This window comes from Antechinus flavipes, chromosome 3 (genome assembly GCF_016432865.1).
Source record: "Antechinus flavipes isolate AdamAnt ecotype Samford, QLD, Australia chromosome 3, AdamAnt_v2, whole genome shotgun sequence".
NCBI classification, from domain to species: Eukaryota; Metazoa; Chordata; class Mammalia; order Dasyuromorphia; family Dasyuridae; genus Antechinus; species Antechinus flavipes.
In genome coordinates, this window is record NC_067400.1 from 1,595,550 (window position 1) to 1,620,626 (window position 25,077).

The window sequence follows — 25,077 nt, forward strand, 5'->3', positions numbered from 1 at the left end:
GCGCCTGCCTGTGCCGGTCTTTGCAGATTCGTCCCATTTGATCTTTCTAATTTTGGGAGGTAGGTGCTATTATTATCCCTATTTTACAGATGAGGAAACTGAGGCAAATGTGCTGAAATGGCTTGCCAAGGGCCACACAGCTGTCAGGGGCCAGGGCTGGATTGAAACTCGTGTTCCCATCCACTGTGCCCCAGCTGCCAAGAAAGAAAGCAGGATGCCCAACGGGGGGAGTCGTGACCAGCCTGTGCAGGCCCGGCAGCGGCACCCAACCACCTCGGCTCTGTCCCCGCTCTTCCCCTCTGACGGGCACCACCCGGGAAAAACAAAATAAGAGTCTCTTCCGCCCTGAAATCTGCTGCAGAAAACCAGTCCCGTCTCTCGGGGACTGTGGGACTGAAGGAGAGGCTGGGCCAGGAGAGACGGGCAGACGACGAGCCCCATCCTCCCTCCAACAGCTCATTTCCTCTGTCAGCTGGCACTGCCGCGGGCCCAGGTGCCCACACGGCTCCTGGGGAGCCGGTGAATGGATGAGGGCAGAGGATGCCAGGCCGTTGCCAGGCCTGCCCACAGCTCCTAATTGAGGGAGCGGGTGCCAAGCAAGTCAAGGGCACAGCACGGCTCCGTGCCAGCCTCCAGCCCGAGAATGGGGGGTTTGGCTCGGCATTAACTGAATTCTCCTTCTCATCCTGGAGCACCAGTCTCTAGCCTGCGACAATTTTACTGTCTCCTTCTGAATAACCCTGGTAGGTGGGGACTCTGGCATTCTTAGTCCCATTTACAGAGAGGAAAACTGAGGCTGAGAGGAAGTGGCCTTGGAAGGACGCATTGGTCCAACAAGGAACCAAGGCCCAGAGCAGGGCAGTCACTCCCCAAGGTCATGCAAGCTGTCTCCCCTGGCCTGGGACGCAGAACTGCAGGCCCTCCCGAGCCAGCTGCCTCCCAGTGCCCCCAGCATCCCCTGGCCCCACCCCCAGGTCTCCACCTGCCCCCCAGCCTCCTGCGGGGGGCCTGACCTCCACCCTGAGCAGAGGCCCTGATGAGGGAGGGCTCCCCAAAGCCGAGCCCCCGGGGGTGGGCAGTGAGCAAGTACCTGCAGCCCCAGGGGCCCTGTCCAGAGTGCTGATCCGGCACCTCACAGCCCAGCTCCTCACTCAGGGCCCCCACCGACCTCTTCCTCCAGGCTTTCCCTCAGTTAAGTGAGGGGGGCTTGGTCCTTGGTCCCCAAAGTCCTCCTAGTCCCGAATCTGCCCTGATGACCCCCCAGCCAGCTCTGGGTCCTCTCGGTGCTAGCCCCACCGGGGGGGGGCAGGGAAGGACTCTGCCCCACTCTGCAGCTGTCCTGCCCCAATCTGGCAGCCCATCCAAGGGCAGAAGCCCCCAGGGGATCCCCTACCGGACGCCAGGCTTTTATGCAAAGGGCTTCCAGCCCCAAACCAACAAACAGCCACCCCCAGATTCCCGGGGGACATTCAAATACAAAACCCCAACAGGTACATGGGGAGGACTTCTTTTGGGGCATCCCTTACATAGTACTTTGCCCCCCGATTCCCCACTTTGGGCTTTGGGGTGGTGGCTCTGAGAACACAATGAGGGCCCCTTTGTAGCCCCTGGCCCCGCAGTGGGACAGCCTGAGTCGTGCTGCCCCTGCTCCGGGGTCAGTAACCCTTTAGGGGCCACGAGCATTTGTGGGGCAGGATCCCCTAACACCAGCCCCAGGACGGGTCAGTGCAGGGGGGCGTGTCCAAGAGCTCAGAGGCTCAGACTTCAGCCACTAATAGGGCCACATCATGGCCTTGCTCATGGTCAAGACGGAGCCGGGCAAGAGGGCAGATTCTGCCAGAGCCAGATGAAAGTGCGGGCGGGGAATGTGGAGCAAGATAACGGGGGAGCGCAGGCAGCATTGCCCCACGCGGTTTGTGGCCAGTAAGTGAGCGCCCCAAGACTCTGGGCGAGCTTCTGCGGCCGATCTCTGCGGGAGTGTGATTCCCCCGGGCTCGCCCATCGCACCGTTGTTGAGGTTTGGCCCCGGCGGACGAGCAGGCCCGAGATGCAGGCAGAAATTCGGCAGGAGGTCTCCGGGGGGGCGGCCCAGGAGTCGGCCCCCGCCCCACGGCATTCAATCCCCTTCTCTGGGACCTCAGCCAATAAAGTTACTATGTGCCAGGTGCTGTGCTAAGTACTGGGAATGCAGAAAGAGCTAAGAGCCATTCTCACTCTCAAAGAACCTGTGGCCTAGTGATGGAGACAGCTTGCACATGTGCACCCCCAAAGGGAGGCAGCTCACTCGTGTGCATCCCCAAAGGGAGGCAGCTCGCTCGTGTGCACCCCCAAAGGGAGGCAGCTCGCTCGTGTGCACCCCCAAAGGGAGGCAGCTCACACATCTTCACCCCCAAAGGGAGGCAGCTCACACATGTGTACCCCCAAAGGGAGGCAGCTTGCATATATGTACCCTCAAAGTTACATGCAGGATAAATAGAAAGCAATTAAAGGAGGGAAGGCAGAAGAATGAAGAGGGAACGAGGGAGGGTTTCTGCAGAAAGTGCGATTCTGCTGGGACCTGAGGGAAGCCAGGGAGGCCGGGGGCTGGAGTGGAAGAGGGTAAGCGTTCTAGGCCTGGGGACGGCCACTGAGGATGCCCGGGGCTGAGTGACCTGTCTGTGGGACAGCCGGGAGGCTGGGATTGCTGCACTGAAGAGGAGTGCGGAAAAGCAGGTAAGGTGGAAGACAGGGTGGGAAGGGCTCTGAATGTCAAATTTTATATATTTGATCCTGGAGGCAACAGGGAGCCTCTGCAGCTTATTGAGGAGGGGACTGTGCTTTATGAAAATCACCCAGGACGAATGGAGGATGGACTGAAGTGGAAATGGAGGCAGGTGGACCCAGCAGCAGTTATTGCCAAGCTCCAGGGGTGAGGTGAGGGAAGGCTGGAGGGAGCAAGGGTTTGTGGGGAAAGAGAAAGAGTTCTATATTGGACCTCCTGAGGGTCAGGGGCCTGCTGGACATCCATTCTGAGATGTCAGAAAGACAGGCAGACATGGGAGACTGGAAGTCAGTGGAGAGGCAGGAATCATCAGCGTTGATGGATCCAACATGGCAGAGTAAGAGGAAGTATTTTTCTCTAGCTTGCCCAGTGCACTTCTTTTTCTTTCTTTCTTTTCTTTTCTTTTCTTTCTTCCTTTCTTCCTTCCTTTTTTCTTCCTTTCTTCCTTCCTTCCTTCCTTCCTCTTTCTTTCTTTTCTCTCTCTCTCTCTCTCTCTCTCTCTCTCTCTCTCTCTCTCTCTCTCCCCCCCCACCCCCGACAGGTCCTCCTGACTTCAGAGCTAATGCCCTAACCACTGTGCCACCTAGCTGCCCCCCAGCACATCTCTTTCACAACAACCTAGAAAATCCTCTAGTCCAAATTCTGCATAGAAAAGCCAAAACAGAGTCAGAGACAGACAGACAGAGAGTGACAGGAGGAGACAGAAACAGTGAGAGACAGAAAGACAAAAACAGAGGAGAGAAGAGGAGAAGAGACAGAGAGAGAAAGACAGAGAAAAAGACAGAGAGACAGTGACAGAGATACAGAAAGACAGAGACAAAGAGACAAAAATACACAGAGGAAACAAGAACTTGGCCAATGAGACCGAACATTAAGAAGCACTGGGGCTAGAAGAGAACCCAAGAGACCCTGAGCTAGCAGTGGGAGCAGGAACAAATGCCATCTGGCAGCTTTGTCCTCCTTTGCCCAGGTCCAGGTCACGGACACAGAGTGGGTAGGGGTGGTTGTGAGGAAGAAGAGGGCCCAGCTAAGTCCTGAATACAGACCAAGTTCCAGAAACTCAGCTAAGCAGCTGGGAGCCCCGGAGCAGAGCAGCGCCTCAGTACCGGCCTTTGGCCCCACACATGCCTGCAGTGGAGTGACAAGGCAGGGAACCGAGACCACGGGAGCTGGCACTTCAGGAAAGCTGAGCCTGCAGAACCTCCTGAGTGACTGAGTGACTTTCCACATGTCATTGGAGCCAGCTTGCAGAGAGCTCAGAGCAGGAATGGGAGGAACAGTTCCCTCTCCAGATCACACCCTTTGAAAACTCTGAAAGCTGCAGACCTCCAAACTGAGCTGAAAACAGCTCAGACCAGACATCCCCTTCCTCCCCGGAAGTTAGCTGCTCCTAATACTAAAGTCCAGAGTCAAGAAATAGGCTGAAAGAATGAGCAAACACAAAAATAACCTAACCCACAAAGAGCTATTATGATGACACGGAAGCTCAAGACATAAACACGAAGAAGAAAATGACTCAAGAATATCTACAAATAAACTCTCAAAGAAAAATTGCCTGGACATGAGCCTAAAAAGAATTCCTAGAGTTAAAGAAAGAACTAACAAAGGAGTTAAATGATTTAAAAAACCAAACATTAATTACAAAAGAAATCTTAATAGATTTAATAATAATTAACAACAGCTTAGTAAAAAAGGAAGTAAAAAGGCCCACTAAAGAAAATAAGTCCTTGAAAATGAGAACTGGCCAACTGCAATATATGGGCTTCATGAAACATCATTTTTGGTGGACTTTTTTTAAAAGTCCAAAACTTAAAATTATAGGAGAAATGAAATATTTCATAGAAAGAAAATAAGCTGGAAAATACCTCAAGGAATAAGAACTACCTAAAACCTATGAACAAAAATAGAGCCTAGATATCCTATTTCAAGAAATTATAGAGGAAAACTGCCCTGCTATTTTAGAACCAGGGAGAAAAATAGGATGAAAAAAAATATACTGGTCACTTCATAAAAGGAAAATTAAAGCTTCCAAGAATATTACAGACAAAATTCAGAACTCTCAGGTCAAGGAAAAAATGATGCAAACAGCCAAAAAGAAACAATTCAGGATCATACAAGATTTAGCAGCCACCATTATACAGGAAGATAAGTTTGTAATATAGTATTCCAGAAAGCAAAGGAACTATGATCACAACCAAAAATAGCTTGCCCAGCAACACGGGTATAATCCTTCAAGGAGAAAATGGATATTTAATGAAATAGAGGACTTTGAAGCATCCCTGATGAAAAAAGCAGAGCTGAATAGAAAAGATATTCAAACATAAGACTCAAGAGAAATCTGAAAAGGTAAGCAAAGTGAAAATTCTCAAAGGACCAAATAAGGCATAAGTGTTTATGGTCTCATATGAGTAGATAACATCTAACCCCTCAGAACTTTGCTATTACCAGCAGTCTAGAAGAGAATCTAATTAGACAAAAAGCCTGGGTGTGATTCTATTATGTTTGGATGATCTCAAAAGAAAAACATGAGGATGAGAAAGAGGGATGTGCTAATTGAGTACATAAGGGAGAGGAATAATGAGGAAAAATACATTATATAAATGGGATTTGCAAGAGTTTATATAGTAGCTGAAGGAATAAAGGCAGTCAATGGCTCAGTGGATAGAGCGCTGGCCTTGGAGTTGGGAAGAATTGAGTTCAATCCAATCTCAGGCACTTCCTGGCTGTGTGAATCTGGACAGGTCATTTAACCTCTGATGATCTAACAAAATCGATCCATTGGAGAAGAAAATGGCAAACCACTCCAGTATCTTTGCCAAGAAAACCCCGAATGAGATAACTGAGAGTCAGATACAACCACAACTACCAAACGATAGCAAAAATTAAAGGAGGCAGTGGTCAGAAGCAAAACAGATATTTAAAGAGGGAACAGGGTAAAGCATAGAAGAATAGGATGGACATAAATACGGTTAGCAGTCATAACTGAATCTGAATGGGATGCATTCAGTCATATAATGGAAAAATGGATTGGAAACCAGAATCAAACAATGTGTTGTTTACGAGAAATATGCGTGAAACAGTATATTAAATAAGGGGTTGGAGCAGAATCTGTTAAGCCTTGGTTAAAGCAAAAAAGGCAGAGAAAATAATCATGATCTCAGATAAAGCAAAAAGGGAAAATAGACCCAATTAAGAAAAATACAAGGAAACTATATATTATTAGTAGGTACCATAGACAATTAAGATCAGAATTGGTTATATATATTCAACAAATGGAATACTATCTAAATTCATAAAGGAAGAGTTAAGTGAGTTACAGGAGGAACTAGTAAAACTATAATAGTGAAAACATCAATTTACCTCTTTCAGATCCACATAAATCTAAACAGAAAATAAACGAGAAAGAAGTTAAGGAGCTAAATTAAATTTTAGAAAATGTAGCTATGATAGATATGAAGATAAATAGATATGATATGAAAACTTGGATCTGAAGAATACTGAATGGGAATAGAAAGGAGTATACTATTTACATTAAAAAATACATAAAAACCTCAGAAAATGTAGAAAAGCAAAAATATTAAATGCATATATTCTGACTAAAGGCCTTTGAAGTCTAAATTAAAAATTAAATGGAAACTAATAGCTTATTCCTAAAGAATGAGTAGGCAAAAAGAATAATCTTAGAACAACCAATTATTTCATTTAAAAATTGTGACCACAACAAGACAAAATACCAAAATCTGTGGGATGCAATCAAAGCAGAACATAGGGGAAAAATTAAGTCTCTAAATGCTTATATAAATCAAGGAGAGAAAGAGCATATCAATAAACAGGCACGCAACTAAATAAATTATAAAATGAACAAATTTAAAACAGCCAATTAAACACCAAAATAGAAATTCTGAAAATCAAAGAAAAAAATAAACAAAATTGAAAATAAAAAAGTTTTACTGATAAATATAACTAGAAACTGTTTTTTTAAAAGCACACAATAAATTAGACAAACCTTTTGTAATTAGATTTTTAAAAAGAAGAAAACCAGTATTGCCAGTATCAAAATTGAAAAAAAGGTAAACTAAGCTTTCACTTAAGGAACTCTTTTGCCCAACTATGTACCAATAAAAACTGAAAATGTAAATGCAATGGAGGAATACCTACAAAATTATAAATTGTCCATATTAATAGAATAGGAAATAGAATATTTAAATAACCTTATCTTACATAAAGAAATGATGAGAGAAAAAGAAAAAGCCATAAATTAATTCCTTAATCCCATCCCCATCCCTACTCCAAAGACCTGGTGAATTTACAGGAAAATTCTACCAAACATTTAAAAAACATTTCATTATATGTTAACTCAAAAAAATAGGTTAAAAAAGGCATCCTACAATTTTTTTTTCTTTGACACCAATATAGTCTTGAAACCCAAACCATGGAGAGTCAAAATAAAAAAAGAAAACTACAAACCAACTTCCCTAATGAATTTTGATGCAAAATTTTTAAATAAAACATTAGCAAGGAGATTACAGCAATAGGTCACAATGATTATACACTAAAGACCAGTCGGAATTTATAACAGGAATGCAGGGATGATTCAACATTAGGACAATTATAAGTATAATTGACCACATTAAATGCAAAAACAATGAAAATCATATGATTATTTCAACAGATAAAGAAAAATCTTTTGACCAAATACAAAGCCTCTTAAAAAATTAGAAAGCCTCCCCCCAAAATAGGTATTTCCTTAAAATGATGATGAGAATATATTTAAAATCAAGAGCAAGAATTATCTGTAATGGAGAAAAACCAGAAGTCTTTCCAATAAGATTGATGAGAACCAAGGATGTCTATTATCTTTGTTACTATTCAATAATACACTAGAAATGCTAGCCACAGCAATAAGGCAAGAAAAAAATAGGAATAAGCACAGGCAACGCAGAAACAAAACTATCACTTTTTGCATATGATATGATGATTTTCTTAGAAAATGCTATGAAGTCAACTAAAAATCTTTTTTTTTTTTGGATTAAATACAAACTTGTTATTTAGTGATTCTACAATTTATCAAACATTTCACACTAATTTCCTTTCCATACTCAGTATTCCAGATTTCTTATAATTCCCCAAATTCATTCTGAGTATTCTCTTCACAATTGTGTTAGTAGTCCCTCCCCTATACCTATTATGCCTAGTATACACTCCTTCCCATTTCTACTTTTTGAAATCTTTTTTTTCTTTTTTTTAAATTTTTATTTAATAATTACTTTATATTGACAGAATCCATGCCAGGGTAATTTTTTTTCAACTAAAAATCTAATCAAAACAACTAACAACTTTAATACTTACAAGATATAAAATAAACCCACACAAATCATCAGTATTTCTATACATTACCAACCAAACTCAGTAGGAAAAGATACAAAAATTTTTTTTTACTTAAAATAACTGCAGACTGTATAAAATACTTAAGAGTCTACCTTTCAGAAAGAACAACAACAACAAAAAAAACTATAGGAATACAAGTACAAAACACTCTTCACACAAATAAAGACCGAGCTAAACAATTGGAGAAATATTAATTGCCTATGGTTAGGCTGAGCCAATATAATAAAAATGACAATTCTACCTAAATTAATTAACTTATTCAAGGACATACCAATCAAACCCCCAAAGAATTTCTTTATAGAGTTAGAAAAAATAATACAAAATTCCATCTGGAGAAACAAAAGGTCAATAATATCAAGGAAATAAATAAAACAAAATGAAAAGGAAGGGAGATCTGCAGTACCAGATCTCAAACTGTACTACAAAGCTGTAATCATCAAAATAGTTTCGGCTCAGTTGAGAAATAGAGTGGTCAGCGGAACAGATTTAAGCATAAAATATTCAGAAGCAAAGGAGCACCATAATCCAGTGTTTGATAAGCCCACAGATCCCAGCTATTGGATCGAGAACATGATTTAGATATAAAGGATGATACTGTAAGCAAATTGGTGGAGTATGGAAAAAATTGCCCGTCAGATCTATGGATAAGGGAAGAATTCATGACCAAACAAGATACAGAGAGGTTCATATGAGAAAAATGAATAATTTTGATCCAGGAATAGATTTTGGACAGAAAATGCCATCTGCATCCAGAAAAAGAACTATGGAGACTGAATGTAAATTAACACATGCTATGTTCACTTCTTTTTCTATTTTTTTTTTTTAATCTCTCATGGTTTTTCCCTTTTGCTCTGATTTTTCTCTCCCAACATGATTCATAAAGTAATGTGTATTAAAAACAAATAAATTTATTGGGAAAAATGTTTTGTGGAAATTTGTTTTGTGTGAATATACATCTTTGTAATGAGTTTTTTTTTTTTTAATTTCTTACCTTCTCCGTGGGTAAGGAAGAAGGAATAGGATAGAAAAAAAATTAGAATGGAAATAAAATAAAACTTGATTTTTTTCAAAGAGAAAATCATCTCAACTGTGATGGGCTTGGCTTTTTTCAACAATGAAGTGATTCAAGACAGTTCCAATAGATATATCATGGAAAGTGCCTTCCACATCCAGAGAGAAAGCAATGGAGACTGAATATGGATCAAAGCGTAGTATTTTCGCCTTTTTGTTGTTTGTTTACTTATTTTTTCATTCTCAGTTTTTTTTTTCCTTTTGATCTGATTTTATTTTGCCCAGCATGACAAATATGGAACTATGTTTAGAAGAACTGCATATGTTTAACCTATATAAGATTGTTTGCTGTCTTGGGGAGGAGGAGTGGGGAGAAGGAAGAGAGAAAAAATTCAGAAACAATGTTTTGCAAAGATGAATTTTGAAAATTATCTTTGCATGTATTTGGAAAAATAAAATACTATTCAAATAAAAATTTATAAAATGAAAAAAAGAGAAAATCATTAGCATCAAAATGGTAATTAAATCTATAGAACTAGTAAGATTACCAAGACAACAAAGGAAAAGAGAGAAGAGGAGACTGGCCAGGGCCCTGGGGTCCCCTGTGGACAAAGGTTGGAATTTGGGGACGATTCCTCAAAGGAAGCAGAGGAGGAATGGTCAGAGAGAGGGAGAGCATAAATGGCATGGGGGTCACCTTTGCGGGGGACACTAAGAATAGTGGGATGTTGACATGGGCTGTGTCCAAGTTAGGATCCAGAAAGATATTGCTGGTTAGCCCCCAAGAAGCCCCCCAGTTCTGCACGGGTGGGGAATTGAGGTCTCATTCCGTGGTGCTGTGTTTCTTGTCTTTCGCATGAGCTGACTCTCTGGGGGAGAAGGGGAAGGATATTTGGGGAAGCCAAGGTACCGCATAAATGAAAGCTTCCATAAAGGTTTAAGCCATCTCGGAGGGCTGGAAATCTGAGGACATTTAGTACCATAAGGGTCAAGCGCCTCCTTCGGCCTCAGTCTGCTTCACAGATAAAACCGGGACGGGGCTGGGCCACGTCCCACTTCCTGGGGAAATCGGTGACCTGGGAATCTGAGTGGGCTCGAGCGACCCCACCCGTGAGCAGCATCGGGCTGCAGAGGGAGAAGGCACCCGGCAGCCATCTGGCCCACCCTGCCCCTACCCCGGTGCCCGGGGCAATGCCCCCCGGTGCGGACTGATGTGCTGAAGAAAGGCTCTGGGACAGGGCTGCTCTCTGTGACCCTTGCATTCAAGTTGGAGAAATGGGAGCAGGGGAGCTCTGCCCAACTGAGCTGGACCCTTGGGCTCCATTCTGGCTGTCCCACTGTAGGAAGGTCATAAATGTTAAGCTGACCAGGAGCGGGCAGGGGCAGGAGGGACAAACGGGCCAAAGGACAACGACTGGGGAGTATGGCCACGGGCTCAGAGCAACTGCCACCAGGAGGCCCGAGAGGGCCCAAGAGGGACGATTCCTCAAAGGAAGCAGAGGAGGAATGGTCAGAGAGAGGGAGAGCATAAATGGCATGGGGGTCACCTTTGCGGGGGACACTAAGAATAGTGGGATGTTGACATGGGCTGTGTCCAAGTTAGGATCCAGAAAGATATTGCTGGTTAGCCCCCAAGAAGCCCCCCAGTTCTGCACGGGTGGGGAATTGAGGTCTCATTCCGTGGTGCTGTGTTTCTTGTCTTTCGCATGAGCTGACTCTCTGGGGGAGAAGGGGAAGGATATTTGGGGAAGCCAAGGTACCGCATAAATGAAAGCTTCCATAAAGGTTTAAGCCATCTCGGAGGGCTGGAAATCTGAGGACATTTAGTACCATAAGGATCAAGCGCCTCCTTCGGCCTCAGTCTGCTTCACAGATAAAACCGGGAGGGGGCTGGGCCACGTCTCACTTCCTGGGGAAATCGGTGACCTGGGAATCTGAGTGGGCTCGAGTGACCCCACCCGTGAGCAGCATCGGGCTGCAGAGGGAGAAGGCACCCGGCAGCCATCTGGCCCACCCTGCCCCTACCCCGGTGCCCGGGGCAACGCCCCCCGGTGCGGACTGATGTGCTGAAGAAAGGCTCTGGGACAGGGCTGCTCTCTGTGACCCTTGCATTCAAGTTGGAGAAATGGGAGCAGGGGAGCTCTGCCTAACCGAGCTGGACCCTTGGGCTCCATTCTGGCTGTCCCACTGTAGGAAGGTCATAAATGTTAAGCTGACCAGGAGCGGGCAGGGGCAGGAGGGACAAACGGGCCAAAGGACAACGACTGGGGAGTATGGCCACGGGCTCAGAGCAACTGCCACCAGGAGGCCCGAGAGGGCCCAAGAGGGACGACTCCCAGCTGGTTTTCTGAGTCCGGCCTGAGGGATGCCTGGGCCAACGTCCCCTTGCATGGGGCTCAGATCTGCCTTCCCGGTTTGGGGCGGACATGTAAGGGGGCAGGTGTGTGCCGGCTCCCCGGCCTCCCCATTCATCAGAAAGCAGCCGGGTGCCGGGCCAGGGCCACAGAAGCCCCCTCTGAAGCCGTCACTGCCGTGGGGTGAGGCTGGAGTTCTGCTCCCCCTCTCAGGGAAGGAGCATCACTGAAAAAAGTCGCCCTCCTCGGCTGTCTCGGGACTGGGACCCCCCCATGTCAGGTGACTTCAGGACCCCTAAGCCCTCCCCCAGTCTCTGCATTCCTTTCACTCAAGGCTTGGATCCCCTTTAAATCCCCCCAGAAAGGCACCATTGGGAGGCTGGGGGTGAGTGGGTACCAACGGGGGGAAGCAGCCCCCAGGGGCTACTGGTGAGGGATGGAGGAGCACAGGGAGGCATCAGAGCCCCCGAGGGGGCAGAGGCTGGGGTAGGGGTGATGACAAGCTCGCGGCCACAAAGCTGTGGCCGCCACCAGCCCAGCATGGCACCCCCGCGTGTCCAGGCTGTCCCTCCACCAGTGCCCGCCAAGCTGGCAGCTCCAACAGGGCCCAAGGCGCCAGGGACTGCGATCTGCCTCGGCCTAATGAGCTTAATTCAATTTAGCTCACCTCTATTAGGCACCTACTGTGTGCGCGGCTTCACACTTAGAGCTGTTGGCAGGGCCTGCCAGACCAGCCAGGCTGTCCACCTCGGAGACAGCTGCCCCGGCACTGAGTCACAAATGGACAACAGCCCAAAGCCGCCGCTTTCCTCCCGGTTCCCAGGCAAAGGCCCCAAAGAAGACTTCCAGGTGGCCAAAGGCCTTCTCACTGCCTGGCAGCGAGCCAGGGAGGTGGGCAGGAGGCTGGGGTGGGCATGGGGGCCAGGGCAGCACTCAGCCTTGTACACCCCCAAGCATAAGCCAAGAGCTATGTATGGGAGGGGGGCTGTCCTGGCATCTCCTGCCCACTGCCCCCCCGACACAGTCCCCCAGGGAGGAGATCTAGCCCACGGCCCACAGGAAGCCTCTGCAGCCAGGACCCCCTTCCTACCCTCTCCCCTCCATCTCCTCGTGCCAGCTCCAGCTCCCATCTGGGCACCTTTGCGTACACTGGGCCCCCTGCCTGGCATGCCCCCCCCGATCCTCCCCCCCTCGGGTCAAGTCTGCTCAGACATCACCTTCCCGGGAGGGAGGCCTTTCTCCCGGGCCCCCCATTTTGTCTGTGTTCCCCTTCACTGAGGACAGGGTCTGTCATTTTTTGTGACCCAAACACCGGAGGAGACCCTTCCCAAGAGCTGGTTCCAGAGAACTGGCTGGGGGGCCAGACAGGAAGTCAGCTGGGTGGGCCTGGCAGTGCTGGGGAGGTGGGCCTTCTTTTGGCCCCTAAGCCACCTCTCACACAGATCCTTTCAGGCATTCCCCCTCCCCCGTTCTCCCTCTCTCTATTTCTCTTTTCCTCATCTTCCTCTGTCTTGTCTTCATTTCTTCCTCCCCTTCTTCCTCATCCTTTTTCTTCTTTCTCTTCTTCCTCCTCCTGTTGGTTTTCTTACTTTCTCTTCTGCTTCCTTTTTCTTCCTCTTCCTCTTTTACTACCTCTTTTCTCTTCCTTTCTTTCTTCTCCTCTTCCTCCTTTCTTTTCTTCCTCTTCCTCTTTTTTCTTATCTTCCTCCTTTTCTTCCTCTTCTCTCTCCTCTTTTCTTCTTCCTCCTCCTTTTCTCCTTTTCTTCCTCTTCTCCTTCTTTATCCTCTTCATCTTCTTTCTCCTCTTTTCTTCTTCTTCCTCCTCCTCTTCCTCTCCTCCCTCCTTTCTTCCTCACCTTCTTTCTCTTTTTCTCCTTCTTTTTCCTGTTTTCTTCCTCCTCCTCCTCTTCTCTCTCCTCTTTTCTTCTTCCTCCTCCTCTTTTCTCTTCTTTTCTTCTCCTCCTTCTCCTCTTCTCTCCATCTCTTTGTCTCTCTTTCCCTGTTTCTCTTGTCTCTATTCTTGCCTCTCTCTCTCATATCCCCCAGCGCTCTGCCCTCTCCCACCCCCACCCCCACCCAGACAAACCTGCTTACAACAGGTGACCTCAGATCTTGGAGAGCACCAAGACCACGGCCTGCCCTTGGCCCTTGGCCAGGGCCTCCCTGTCACGTTCCCCCTCCTCCTGCCTTGTTTCAGAGAGAGGCATCCTTGGATCCCACCCTTTGCCACCGGGTTTTGCTGTGCCCCCAGCCTTTCCTTCCTCAGGGCAGCTCATCCCGGACCCTCTGCCCGGCTAGTGCCCACTCTGCCACCCCCTCCCCCTCGTTGCCACACTCTGGAGTCTGCCCTGGGTCCTCATCCCCTCTCCCTGCCTCCGAAGACAGCGTCCCCCTGGCTGCGCTCCCACCCCCACCTCAGCCTGATGGAAGCAGGGAAGAAGCGCTGTGACTGCGCCTCCAAGCCGGCTTGTTCCTGTCCGTCCATCCGTCCATCTATCTGTCCGTCCGTTTTCTGTCTCTCTATATATTCCATATATGTCTATTTGTCTTTATGTACACGCCTTTCTTGATATGCACATACATGAGTGCACAAACGCGCAGCACACATCCGTGCACATGTACCATACACACACGTGCATTGCGAGGGTCACCCCCCTTCTGGGGACCCATCCCCGTCATCTGAGCCACGGTCACCGGGCAGAGGGTCCAAGCCGCACCCCCCTCTGGCCCTCTGGCTCTCAGCCACTCTGGGCTTTTCCCAGGCAGGGGAGGACCAGAACGACAGGGACCCGATGGGGGAGAACTGCCCTTTGGGAGGGGGGCCCAGGGAGAAAGCGGGGGCTTCCTGTTGGGGAGAGGGAGGGAGCGTTCATCACAGTAATCATTGCCTTGTGGCAGCCCCTAACAGGAGGAGAGCTCCCCAGCACCACGGCCAGCGCCCCCAGCCCAGCACCACGGCCAGCGCCCCCAGCCCAGCACCACGGCCAGCGCCCCCAGCCCAGCTGAAGGAAACCAAGACTGGGGACGAGGGGAGTGAGCAGGAGACGCTCCTGCCGGTCTGTTTGGTGCCCGAGGCTGGCCAGGCGTCCAGCACCTGCCGGGGCACAGTCTCTCCGGGTGCTCGGGGCCGTGCTCGGTTCTCCGTCCCCGTTGCTCGCAGGGCCACCCTCGGGTCTCCTGCGGACGCTGGGTCTGGCCCCCGGCACCAGAGCGGGAACTGGGCTCCAGGGAGCCTCCAGCCTCCACAGGGCTCACGGGAGTCCCTCACATGGCCCAAGGACCAGGCTCGGACCCAGCAAGGCAGGCGACCGGGCCCTCCGAGGTCACGATGGGGGGCGGGAGGGGGGAGCAGCCAAGATACGGCCAGAGCTCCCAGGAGCCGCCCCGCCCTGCCCGGACAGCTCGTGGTCCCCCCCTGCCCCCCATTGATCACATGCTACGTGCAACGGGCCCTGGCACCTGGCGAACAGACACAGCCCAACTCCCACCCCGAGAGCTCCCGATCTCTGGTGAGCCTGGTGCCCAGGGGCGCTCGTGCCCACATCCCCGGCACGTCTGAGAGCGGAGGCCGGTTCGGGGAAAGGAGCCATGCCCCGGGAGGAGCAGACCAAGGAGGCGGGCACGTGGAGCCGCTGCTGGGCTGCCAAAGGGAGCAGAATCGGCTGGTTCTGACGGGCACCTGGGGCTGGGCCGGGACCCGGGGGCCCTGCAGAATCTGGTTTGGCATCAGGTCAGGAATAGCTTCCTCCCCATCAGGTGGTCCAGGAGTGCAGAATGCCCCCCACGGGGAGCCTTTGTGCCAACCTCGGTGACCCCCCCCCCCACTGGAAGCCTTGGCGCCCAGCCTGGGTGGCCTTCCGGGGGGTGAGGCTGCTGCCCACAGGACCCCTGAGGTCCTGCCCATCTGGATCACAGGCGTGCCTGTCAGCGCCTCCTCCAAGCCCCGGCGGGGCACCGGGAGCTCTCCTCATTGTCACCTTCTTCCTTATCCCCGGCAGTGCCCGAGCGGCACAGGAGCCGGTGCCAGGGAAGGTGGGGCCGGAGGGGCCCAGGCCTGGGCCTCAGTCACCGGGACTGTTTCCTCGTCCGCAGTCCCCCCCCCCCCGATGCCCAGGGATGGCGTGGGAACGAATGGCCCCCCGGGCGGGGCTCGGCTCTCGACGCCTCCCTCCGGACTCGCCCCCAGCCCCCACTTACATAAGCCGCCAGGAGGGTCCTCTGGGCCAGGATGATGGACAGGAAGAGGCAGGGCGCGGCAGCCAGCAGGCTCCCCGCGCACACCAGGGGCTCGGCCGTCGGGGTGAGCTTCTTGAACCTTCTCGCTATCTCAGCACCCAGGAGGACCCCGACGATCCCCGTCCCGACCGTCAGTGCCCCAAAAATAAGGCTGAGGGGAGAAGCACGGGAGCCTCTGTCAGGGGAGGGCAGGACGTGGCCCCCGCGGGTGTTGGGGGCCCCTGGGACCCATGGAAAGGGACCAGTCCCCAGAGCCAGTGCTGAGGCCTCCTGTGGGCTCCTGAGCAAGTGACTTCCCAGAAACCCAGAAACAAGAGGCAGGGACAGCATTTTTACCCCCTCCCCCAACAGAGCCCAAGCGAGGGCTCTGGCCCCTGTCCTGGGAGAGCCAGGAGAGAGGAGAAGGCTTCTGTCCAGCAGCCACAGAGCCGCCCCCCACCCAGCCCCTGCCCAGCCCCCACCCAGCCCCCGCCCAGCCCTGGCCCCTGGCCCAGTCCCCCCATCCAGCCCCCCTGCCCAGCTCTAGGCCCTGACCCAGCCCCCCTGCCCAGTCCTTCGCCCATCACAGAAAGCTCCACTGATTCTTCTGCCCTGGGAAAGACAAATCCTTTTACAATTACAGGCTAACACTTCCCCCCAGGAAGCAGCCCCCCCCAACTGTACCCGCTCAGGACTGCCTGGGGAGCAGAGCCTTCTCCCCTCCCCCAGCCGCAGCCCATCATTGCTCCCGAGGTTTTGGGGGGCAATGAGCCGGCTCTTCCCTGAGTCACCACGAGGGGCCGGAGTGTGATGAGAGCACATCTCTAAGCCACGGGGGGCACTCACGGGAACTCAGACCTCCCCTGAGGAGAAGGGGCCTCCGTTTGGGGGGGGCTGGCTACATCACCCCTAGCATAACCCAGTTCCCTGCTCCTCCCCCAAACCCTGTCTACTTTTATGAGTTCTTTCCTCATTAGAAGCTTCTTGAAGGGAGGGACAGTCTTTTCTTCTCTTTCTTCCTTCCCTCTTCTTCTTTCTTTCTTTCTTCTCCTCGTCCCCTTCCTCCTCCTCCCTCCTTCACCCTCTTCTTCCTTCTTCTCCTTCTCCTCTTGCTCCTTCCTCTTCCATCTCATGAGGGTGCCCTGTGGCCCCTCTCCTAAGCCAGATCTTGGCTGGGCGCTCCTCCCTACCCTCCCCCTCTTCTAATGCAGGAAATTAGCTTGATTGGCTCTTCATTAAAGAACTCCTTCTGGGACCGGCCACGGCCCTGGTCCTGGCCAGCGGGCTCTCGCCCCCGCCCCCCGCCCCCCGCGCTCCCCGAGGACCAGCAGCCGGGCGCCCGGCCTGCCCAGCTCATTACCACGATTGTTTCACGTTCCACGGAGCCAGAAGTGACAGGCCGCCAGGCTAATCATCCCGGGAGAGCTATTCATAGCCATCTGCCGGGGCGCCCCCCCCCCGGCCCGCCGATGGCCCAGTTCTGCTCTAATAGGGTCACTAACGGGAGTCGGCCCCGGGGGAGCCCCGCCTCCAGATCGCACCCCTCCCTCAGCAACAGGATCCCCAGGAGCCCGGATCCCACAAGCCAGGGCCAGGACTGGCTTTTCAGGACTGGCAGGAGCTTGGAACGGGGGTCCAGGCACTGAGAAAGGGGCTCCCGGACACGAGGGAAGGGGCTCCCAGACACCGGGGAAGGGGCTCCCGGATACTGGAGAAGGGGCTCCCAGACACCGGGGAAGGGGCTCCCAGATACTGGGGAAGGGGCTCCCAGACACCGGGGAAGGGGCCCCTGGGCACTGAGGAAGGGGCTCCCCCACTTTGGTCTTACTGCCCGAGGCACTCTCCCTTTAAGGGCATGGATGTCAATCAAGCTAATTTCCCTGCTTTGGAAGGGGGGAGAGGGAGGGCGCCCAGCTAAGACCAGGTTTAGGAGAGGGGACGGCTAAGAGCCAGCTCCTCTGCAGAGCCCCAGGAGGGCCCCCCCCGGCCGCGGCCCCCTCCTTCTCCTGGGCCCCCCACAGCCTCCAGCCTTCCTCCCCTGCTGCCATCCTCAAGCCCCAAGTCCCAGCATGGGCCAAAGGGGCGCGGGAGCTTTGTGCCCCGGACAGAGGAGCGGGGACCCTGAGAAGGGAGGCAGGGAGCCCCGAGGCCGCTCCGTGGGCTCTTACATAGGGCCTGGGAGTCAGAGACCGTCTCTCCCAAGGACTGTGTGTTCTTGCTCCCAACCCCGTGACGGGATCCTCGATTTAGAGCAGGAGGGCCCCCCCTGAGCCCCACCCCATTTGCAGATGGAGAAACTGAGGGTGCGGGGGCGGGTTCACTTCCCAGTCTCTGCCTCCGCACTCGGAGCGCTTTCCCCCGGTCCCAGAGCACCGTGACTGGTTGTGAGCACTGTCCCTGCCGGGAAGCTCTTGCTGGGTCTGCGTCTGAGACTTCGGTGCCCTCCTGGCGAGGCCCTGGGCGGGGCGTGTCCGGGAGCAGCCAGGCCCGTGATTTCCAGGACTGACCGGGCTAGCCGGGGCTCGGGAGACCCTTCCCAGCACACAGCCGCACAAAGCCCCAGGGCCGCCGAGCCCCTTCCCTTCTGTCCCCCAGCCCGCTCCCTCCCACGGGAGGAGAAGGGCCGAGGCCGGTGGCCGCAGTTCCGCCGCAGTCCGGGATTCCCAAAGGTTCCCAGAAATCGCCCCCCATCACCAGGGGCACGGCCCCCGCCCGGCCCCTCACCTGTCGGAGGAGTCGCAGGGCTCCCGGAGGCAGGGAGGCTGCAGGCCCTGGAGCACTCGGATTTGGGTCAGGAACGTGGGGACCCAGAAGGCCAGGGCTCCGATCACGTAGGCCATGGCCGTGACTCCCAGAGTGGACCACACAAAGCTGCGGCTGCAGAGACAGTGGGGGGCCCTTCAGCAGCCCTGCGCCCGCCTGCACTATTGGCCCATTTTACAGATGAGGCCGTCCAGGGAGCCCTTTGTCCCCCACAGCAGGGGAGAGGCTGAAAGAGGGAGGGGGCTGCCCCAAGGGCTCCTGCCCCAGCTGCGGCAGTGACAGGAGGGGCGGCTATCCCGCTGGTCTCTGGGTGCGAGATCCCTGACTCTCCCCTAGCCCCCCCCCCAATTCCCTCAGGCTGAAAATCGGGATCTCCCCAAGCCCGCAGCGCCCCCTGGTGGGCATGCGCCTCCCCGCTCGCCCCCACCCCTTTCCCTTACTTGTCCACCTCGGTATTTGTGCCTCAGTCTCCCTCCCCCAACCCGCGCCTAGAGTTTCTGAATCTGCACGGCGCCTGCCCCCTTAACAGTCCCGGACCTTCCTGGGGGTCACAAGGGCAGCCCCCCATCAGACAGACCCCCCCCAGGCTTCCTCACAGACTCCAGGGAGGCTGGGATTGGGGGCTCCCCTGCCCAGCCGCCCTGTCTGATGCCCCAGGCATGATTCTTCGGGGCTGCGGGAACTTCGGGGGGGCTCCCCTCAAAGAAGCCTTTCCCGGAATGCTAACGGCCCCCCAGGCTAAGGAGACCCTCCCCACCCCATTTCACGGAGGGATAAACTGAGGCCCAGCCAGGCGCCTCTTCCCGGCTGCCCAGCCCGGCACTCACTTTCGCCCCAGGGAGCGCACGTCCTCGCACCAGCCGGTCCGGACCGCCGGGCTCCCCTCTTCCGCCGCGCCCCGGGGCGGGTCTGGGACCAGCAGGAGGAGCAGGACCAAGGCCACGGCTTCCAGGCAGGGCGTAACCTGGGGGGAGCGGGAGCCGGGCTGGAGCAGCGCCCCCCCTTTGGACAGCCCCAGGCTGGCCGCTGGCCCCCCCTCCCCAGAATCCAGCTGCAGCCCCAGGGCGGCCGTATCCCCCCCCATTTCCCCCCATCCCGCTTTGCTCCCCTCCCCTCCCAGATAAAGGGGGCGCCTCAGGGGGGAAGGAGGGGGAGGGGCGCCCTCGACCCTTACCCTGAAGGCCCAGGGCCACTCCCCCGTGGCTTTGGTCACGGCAGATCCCAGGACGTAACCCAGGCCGCTGCGAGAAGGGAGAGCCCTCGGTGAGCCCCGAAGCCACGGGCCCACGGTGGGCGGGGAGCCCCCTCCCCTCGGTCCGGCCCCTCGGAAGCGCCCCGCCCACCTTCCCACGGGGATGAAGAGGTAGAACAGAGACAGCATCCACGTCCTCCGGTCCTTCACGAAGAGATCCCCGATGATGGTGGGGGCGATGGTGGAGTAGCTGGCCACGCCCACGCCCACGGCTCCCCTCGCCAGGAAGAACAGCCAGGAATACTGCGGGAAACAAGGGCTCGGAAGGGCTCGGGACGGGGCCTCCCAGCCTGCACCGCGGCCTCCCGGGCCACGTCTGGTCCCCAAAGGTCCGGAGCAAGGAGAGGGCAGAGCCTGAAGACTGCGGAGGACACGGGAGGGAGGGGGGATCGGCCTGGATGGGGGGAGGGGGAAGAAGCGGGGATCGCGGAGGTCGGGATGGGCAGGAAAAGACAAAGCCGGAGGGCTCCCTGAGGGGGGGGGGGCTTCCCAGACAGGGGCAGGTGCGTCTGCCCAGCCCCCAGAGGAGTCAGAACTGCTGTCAGAAGGGGGGGAGGGGAGGGAGGCACAGCAGTCACCAGCAAACTAAGTCCCCAGGAGGCTCTGGGAACCATGGCTGGGAAGGTGAAGCCAGTGGCCAGCTGCAGAGCCGAGGTCCCCAGGGGCACCCCCGGGGCCGGGGACTCAGGGCCCTGACTCCTGCCTTTCTCACCAGCATCCCCCCTCAGCTTCACCCTTTTAGGTCTCAGAGTCCCCCTACAGGGGAAGCATGGGGGGGGGGGAGCTGACAACTATCAGTTATTGTCAGTTATCAATTGACCTTGGTTAAGTCATCGGGAACAGAAGGCAAGAAATAAAGTGGCTCCTGGGGCCCTGGGCAAGAGAGGGGAAAGGAGAACCTAAGGGGCTTCTGGGGGGAGGACTGGGGGTCGCTTAGGATTAAAGGGAAGAGATGTAGGTAGGGAAGGGGAAGAGCAGGGGAGGGAGAGGAGCTAAGAAGCGCTGAGAGAGGATATGAACAGACAATTCTCAGATGAAGATGAAACTATTTCTAGCCATATGAAAAGATGCTCCGAGTCATTATTAATCAGAGAAATGCAAATTAAGACAACTCTGAGGTACCACCACACCTGTCAGACTGGCTAGAAAGACAGGGAGAGATAATGGGGAATGTTGGAGGGGATGCGGGAAAACAGGGACACTGATGCATTGTGGGTGGAATTGTGAACACATCCAGCCATTCTGGAGAGCAATTTGGAACAATGCTCAAAAAGTTATCAATCTGTGCATACCCTTTGATCCAGCAGTGGTTCTATTGGGCTTATATCCCAAAGAAATACTAAAGATGGGAAAGGGACCTGTATGTGCCAAAATGTTTGTAGCAGCCCTGTTTGTAGTGGCTAGAAACTGGAAAATGAATGGATGCCCATCAGTTGGAGAATGGCTGGGTAAATTGTGGTATATGAATGTTATGGAATATTATTGCTCTGTAAGGAATGACCAGCAGGACGAATACAGAGAGGACTGGCGAGACTGACAGGAACTGATGCTAAGTGAAACGAGCAGAACCAGGAGATCATTATATACCTCAACAACGATACTACATGATGATCAATTCTGACGGACGTGGCTCTTCAGCAATGAGATGAACCAAATCGGCTCCAATGGAGCAGGAATGGACTGAACCAGCCACGCCAGCGAGAGAACTCGGGGAGGTGACAGAACCATTACCCAGAATCCCCGGTCCCTCTGTTTCTGTCCGCGTGCACTTTTTACTTCCCTCACAGGCTGATTGTTCACTATTTCAGAGTCCGATTCTTTTTGTGCAGCTAAATAACGGTCTGGTCCTGTCTACTTATTGTGCATCTAGTTTAACTAATATATTTAACATCTCCTGGTCATCCTGCCATCTGGGGGAGGGGGTGGGGGGAAGGAGGGAAAATTGGAACAGAAGGCTTGGCGATTGTCAGGGCTGTACAATACGAGGCTTGTGACCTGGAAATGAGAAGCTCTGAAAAAGAAGCTTTGAGAGGAGGGGGACGCACTTAGGGTTGGGAGTAAGAGCTTTCTCAGAGGTTAGAAGAGGGAGAGGGAGGGGAGAAGGGGAGGGATAGAGTAAGAGGAGGGGGAAGAGAAGGGGAGGGGAAGTCGGAGAGAAGGGGGGAGGGCGGGGGTCTGCGGCGCTGCTGGTGCTGTGCGGTTGTCCCCGCTGGTCTGGGGTGGGAGGGGCAGAGGGAGGAAGGAAGGAGGGGGAGGTCAGCCGCGTGCAGATGGGGCGCCGTGCCAGGGCCGGTCCCAAAGACCTCCGCCAGGCAGTTTTCTGCCCCCCCCCCACCGTGGTCCTTTCCTGCCCAAAGGCGTTTCCTGGCCCAGGGGCTGCAGCCGCCAGAGGCCCCGGCCGGGCCGGCCGAGCTCTTCCCGCGGGCTCCGGGGAGGGGCCGGGGCGGGATCGCGGCGTCCGCAGCTCGGGGCTGGCCCGGGACCTGGCCCCGAGCCTCTGCTCTGAGGCACTTTTGCCCGGGGGCCTCTGGGGCTCGCGGGGGCGGGAAGGAGGGGAAGGCTCAGGGCCCGGGCCTCAGTTTCCTTCTCTGCCAGATGCGACAGGAGCCTCCCGGTCTCCTGGGCCGCTCTGAGAGCTGGGGGAGGGACAGGTGACCCGGGTCCGCCCGGCGGGAGGGGGGAGAGGGCAGCGCGCCCAGCAACGGGCTAAGTCTTTCCCAACCTCCCGACGTGGAGAAATCAGCCGCGGCTTCCGCCGCCCGCGGGCACCTACCCCGCCCGGGAGGAAGGAGCCCCCGAGGCTGCAGCTAGACCAGAGGACGATCCCGACGCTCAGAATGGCCTTCCGGCTGTAGCGGTCCCCGAGGTAGCCGAACGGGGGAGCGGCCAGCAGCAGGCCCAAGATGAACGCTGCGGGGAGGAAGCCCGAGGGCCTGAGGCCGGGACAGGGCCCGGGGGCGCGCCTGGGAAGCCGGCCCCGCCCCTCCGGCTGCTGCTCTGGACCCCACGGCTGCGGCTTAAGGGGCTCAGCCCCCGCCAAGCCCTCAGCGTGACGTCATCCCCCCCCCCCCAGGTCCCTCAGTAAGAAGTAACTGCAGCCAAGGCCTCCGGCCCGCACTTTCTGCCCCTCCTCTTCCAGCGCCCCCCCTCCCTCGGACTCCAGCCCCTCCCCCACCTGGGCTGCTCTTGCTCTTGAGCTCTCCCCTTAACTGGGGTCCAGATGCCAGCCCGCCCCTCCCCCCCATGCCTGAAGATCCCTCAGCGCAGGAAAGAAGAGGCGGAAGGTGGCCGGCCTGGGGGTCCCTGTGCTGGGGGGGACAGAGCCCTCCCTCAGGAAAGGGACAGTGAGCACCAGATCCCGCCCGGACCTCAGCCTGCATCCCTCCTTTGTGCCCATCCCCGGGCTGGCCCCGAGCCCCAGGAAAGGGGGCAGAGGAGCCTCCAGACCTGAGCCTTGTGGCCAGGGAGGTCAGAGGTCAGAGGCCACTGGTGGGGATGGGCCGGGGGAGAGCAGACCGTGGGCTCCTCGCCCTGACCGAGCAGCCCCCCCCCCCCAGCTGCCAGCTGAGCCTCCGGTGCGGGGGAGAAGGGAGTCAGAGGGGACCGGGGGGCTCCCGGCCTGAGGCCAGAAATGGCCTCCAAGGTGGACAGGTCCGCAGGCCCCCCTGCCGCCCCTCCCGATTCTGCGGGGGCTTGGCCACAGCCGCCTGCACCCTCCCCGGACCCCTGAGGGCCCCAGCGCCCGCTCCCTGCCCAGTCTGGGAGGCCCCCGTCGTGGGGAAGGGGAGCCCTCGCTCTCCATCCCCCGAGTTAGTCATGTATCCCCACAGCTTGGGGCCGGGGATGGCTGGATAAGGGGGCAGGGTCAAAGGCGGGGGGAGGGGGAGAGCAGAGGCAAAGACGGAGACGAGCCCACCTCCTGCCCCAGCCTCGGCGCCCCCCCCTCACCTGTCTGCAGCAAGCCCGCTTCTGAGTCTCTGATGTGGAAATGCTTCTGAATGTCCAGCAGCACCCCTGAGAACCAAGAGACGTTGGGGAAACCGAGGCAGCCCCGGAGGGTCCCCGGAGATTCTGCCTCAGGAGGGGGCGGCAGCTCCGCTCTGGCTGTCTCTGTGTCTCTCTCTCTGTGTCTCACACACACCCCATACAGGCTTTAGGCTCCGGGTCCCCCCCCATCAGTCACAGGCTCTGTGTCCGGCCTTTGAGCCCCCAGCCAGAGGAGCCGGACCCGGAGACTTGGGGCCCCGGGGGGGGTATCCTAGGAAGTGGCGGGAAGAAGGGGCCTGACCATGTGCTCTGGGGCTGCCCCCGCAGGCCTTGGGGGCCTTTCCGTCTCTGCTGATGGGAACCTCTTATCAGGGCAGGGCTCCCGGAGCTGGGCCTGGCTCCCTTTGCTCCGGAGTATACAGTAGGGATGCGTAGTGTGCACAATGCTTTGTGTGCAGGAAGTGCTCAATAAATGTGCTTCCATTCACTTGGGCACCCGGATGCCCTGTTTCTCCAGATGCACAATTCACTCTGTTCAGCCAGGGACAGGAGCGCACATTTATGTGGCTCCCCCGGGCCGGCCTCTGCCAGCGCCGCCACTGCTCTCACTCGGCCTCACGGCCGCCCTCATTCTGCTCTCTGTGTGTCCTCCCGCCGGCCGTGTGCCCCCCCCCCCAGCGTAGCCCGGCACGGACCCCCCCCCAGCATAGCCCGGCACGGACCCCCCCCCCAGCATAGCCCGGCACGGACCCCCCCCCAGCGTAGCCCGGCACGGACCCCCCCCCCAGCATAGCCCGGCACGGACCCCCCCCCCCCCGGAGGCTGACCTGGGATGATGGACCAGTTCATGTAGTTGAGCAGGTTGATGTAACAGAGCACAGCCACAGCCCCGTAGGCCCGGGAGCGGGGGACGCCCGGGGGCCCCTCTGGCCGCGGGCCCCCCGGGGAGCCGGCTGTTCCATAAAGGGGAGGCCCCGGCTGGGCTCGCAGGGGGGCGGCTTCCTCCCAGCCAGGCTTCTCCATGTCCCCTCTGTGCGGAGCGGCCTCCCTGCCTCGGCGCTTCCTGTGGCCTCCGACACCTCAAGAGCAGCAACCTGGCCGCAGAGCTGGGGCCCCGGGGCCGGGACTTCCTCATTGCGGGCCCATGTCTCTTCCTCTGAAGACTGAGGCCCGATATCAGCAACGGTCGGCCCTGCGTGGCTTCCTGCGCCCCCCGGCCCGCTCCCCCACTCTGACCTTCCCAGCGCCCCATCGCCCCCCGGGCAGACACGACCCCGGGGGCACCGAGCCCGCCTTGCCTGGGACTTGCCCTCGTCCCTTCTGGACCACAGCAGAGCCACAGCAGG

The 25,077-nt window shown here is 55.1% G+C and overlaps 1 protein-coding gene across 1 annotated transcript in view; it reads right to left on the reverse strand.

The window, feature by feature from the left end:
• The window catches only part of SPNS3 (SPNS lysolipid transporter 3, sphingosine-1-phosphate (putative)), a 37,706-nt gene extending 12,854 nt beyond the window's left edge, over positions 1-24,852 (reverse strand). The window contains exons 1-8 of the mRNA XM_051991541.1: positions 24,559-24,852; positions 23,693-23,758; positions 22,518-22,654; positions 19,836-19,987; positions 19,667-19,733; positions 19,320-19,456; positions 18,454-18,606; positions 15,712-15,901 (exon numbers count right to left, since the gene is read on the reverse strand). Coding sequence (XP_051847501.1) covers positions 15,712-15,901; positions 18,454-18,606; positions 19,320-19,456; positions 19,667-19,733; positions 19,836-19,987; positions 22,518-22,654; positions 23,693-23,758; positions 24,559-24,754 — 1,098 coding nt within the window. The 5' untranslated portion in view covers positions 24,755-24,852. The remainder of the gene's footprint in view (positions 1-15,711; positions 15,902-18,453; positions 18,607-19,319; positions 19,457-19,666; positions 19,734-19,835; positions 19,988-22,517; positions 22,655-23,692; positions 23,759-24,558) is intronic.
• Positions 24,853-25,077: the final 225 nt, after the last annotated feature.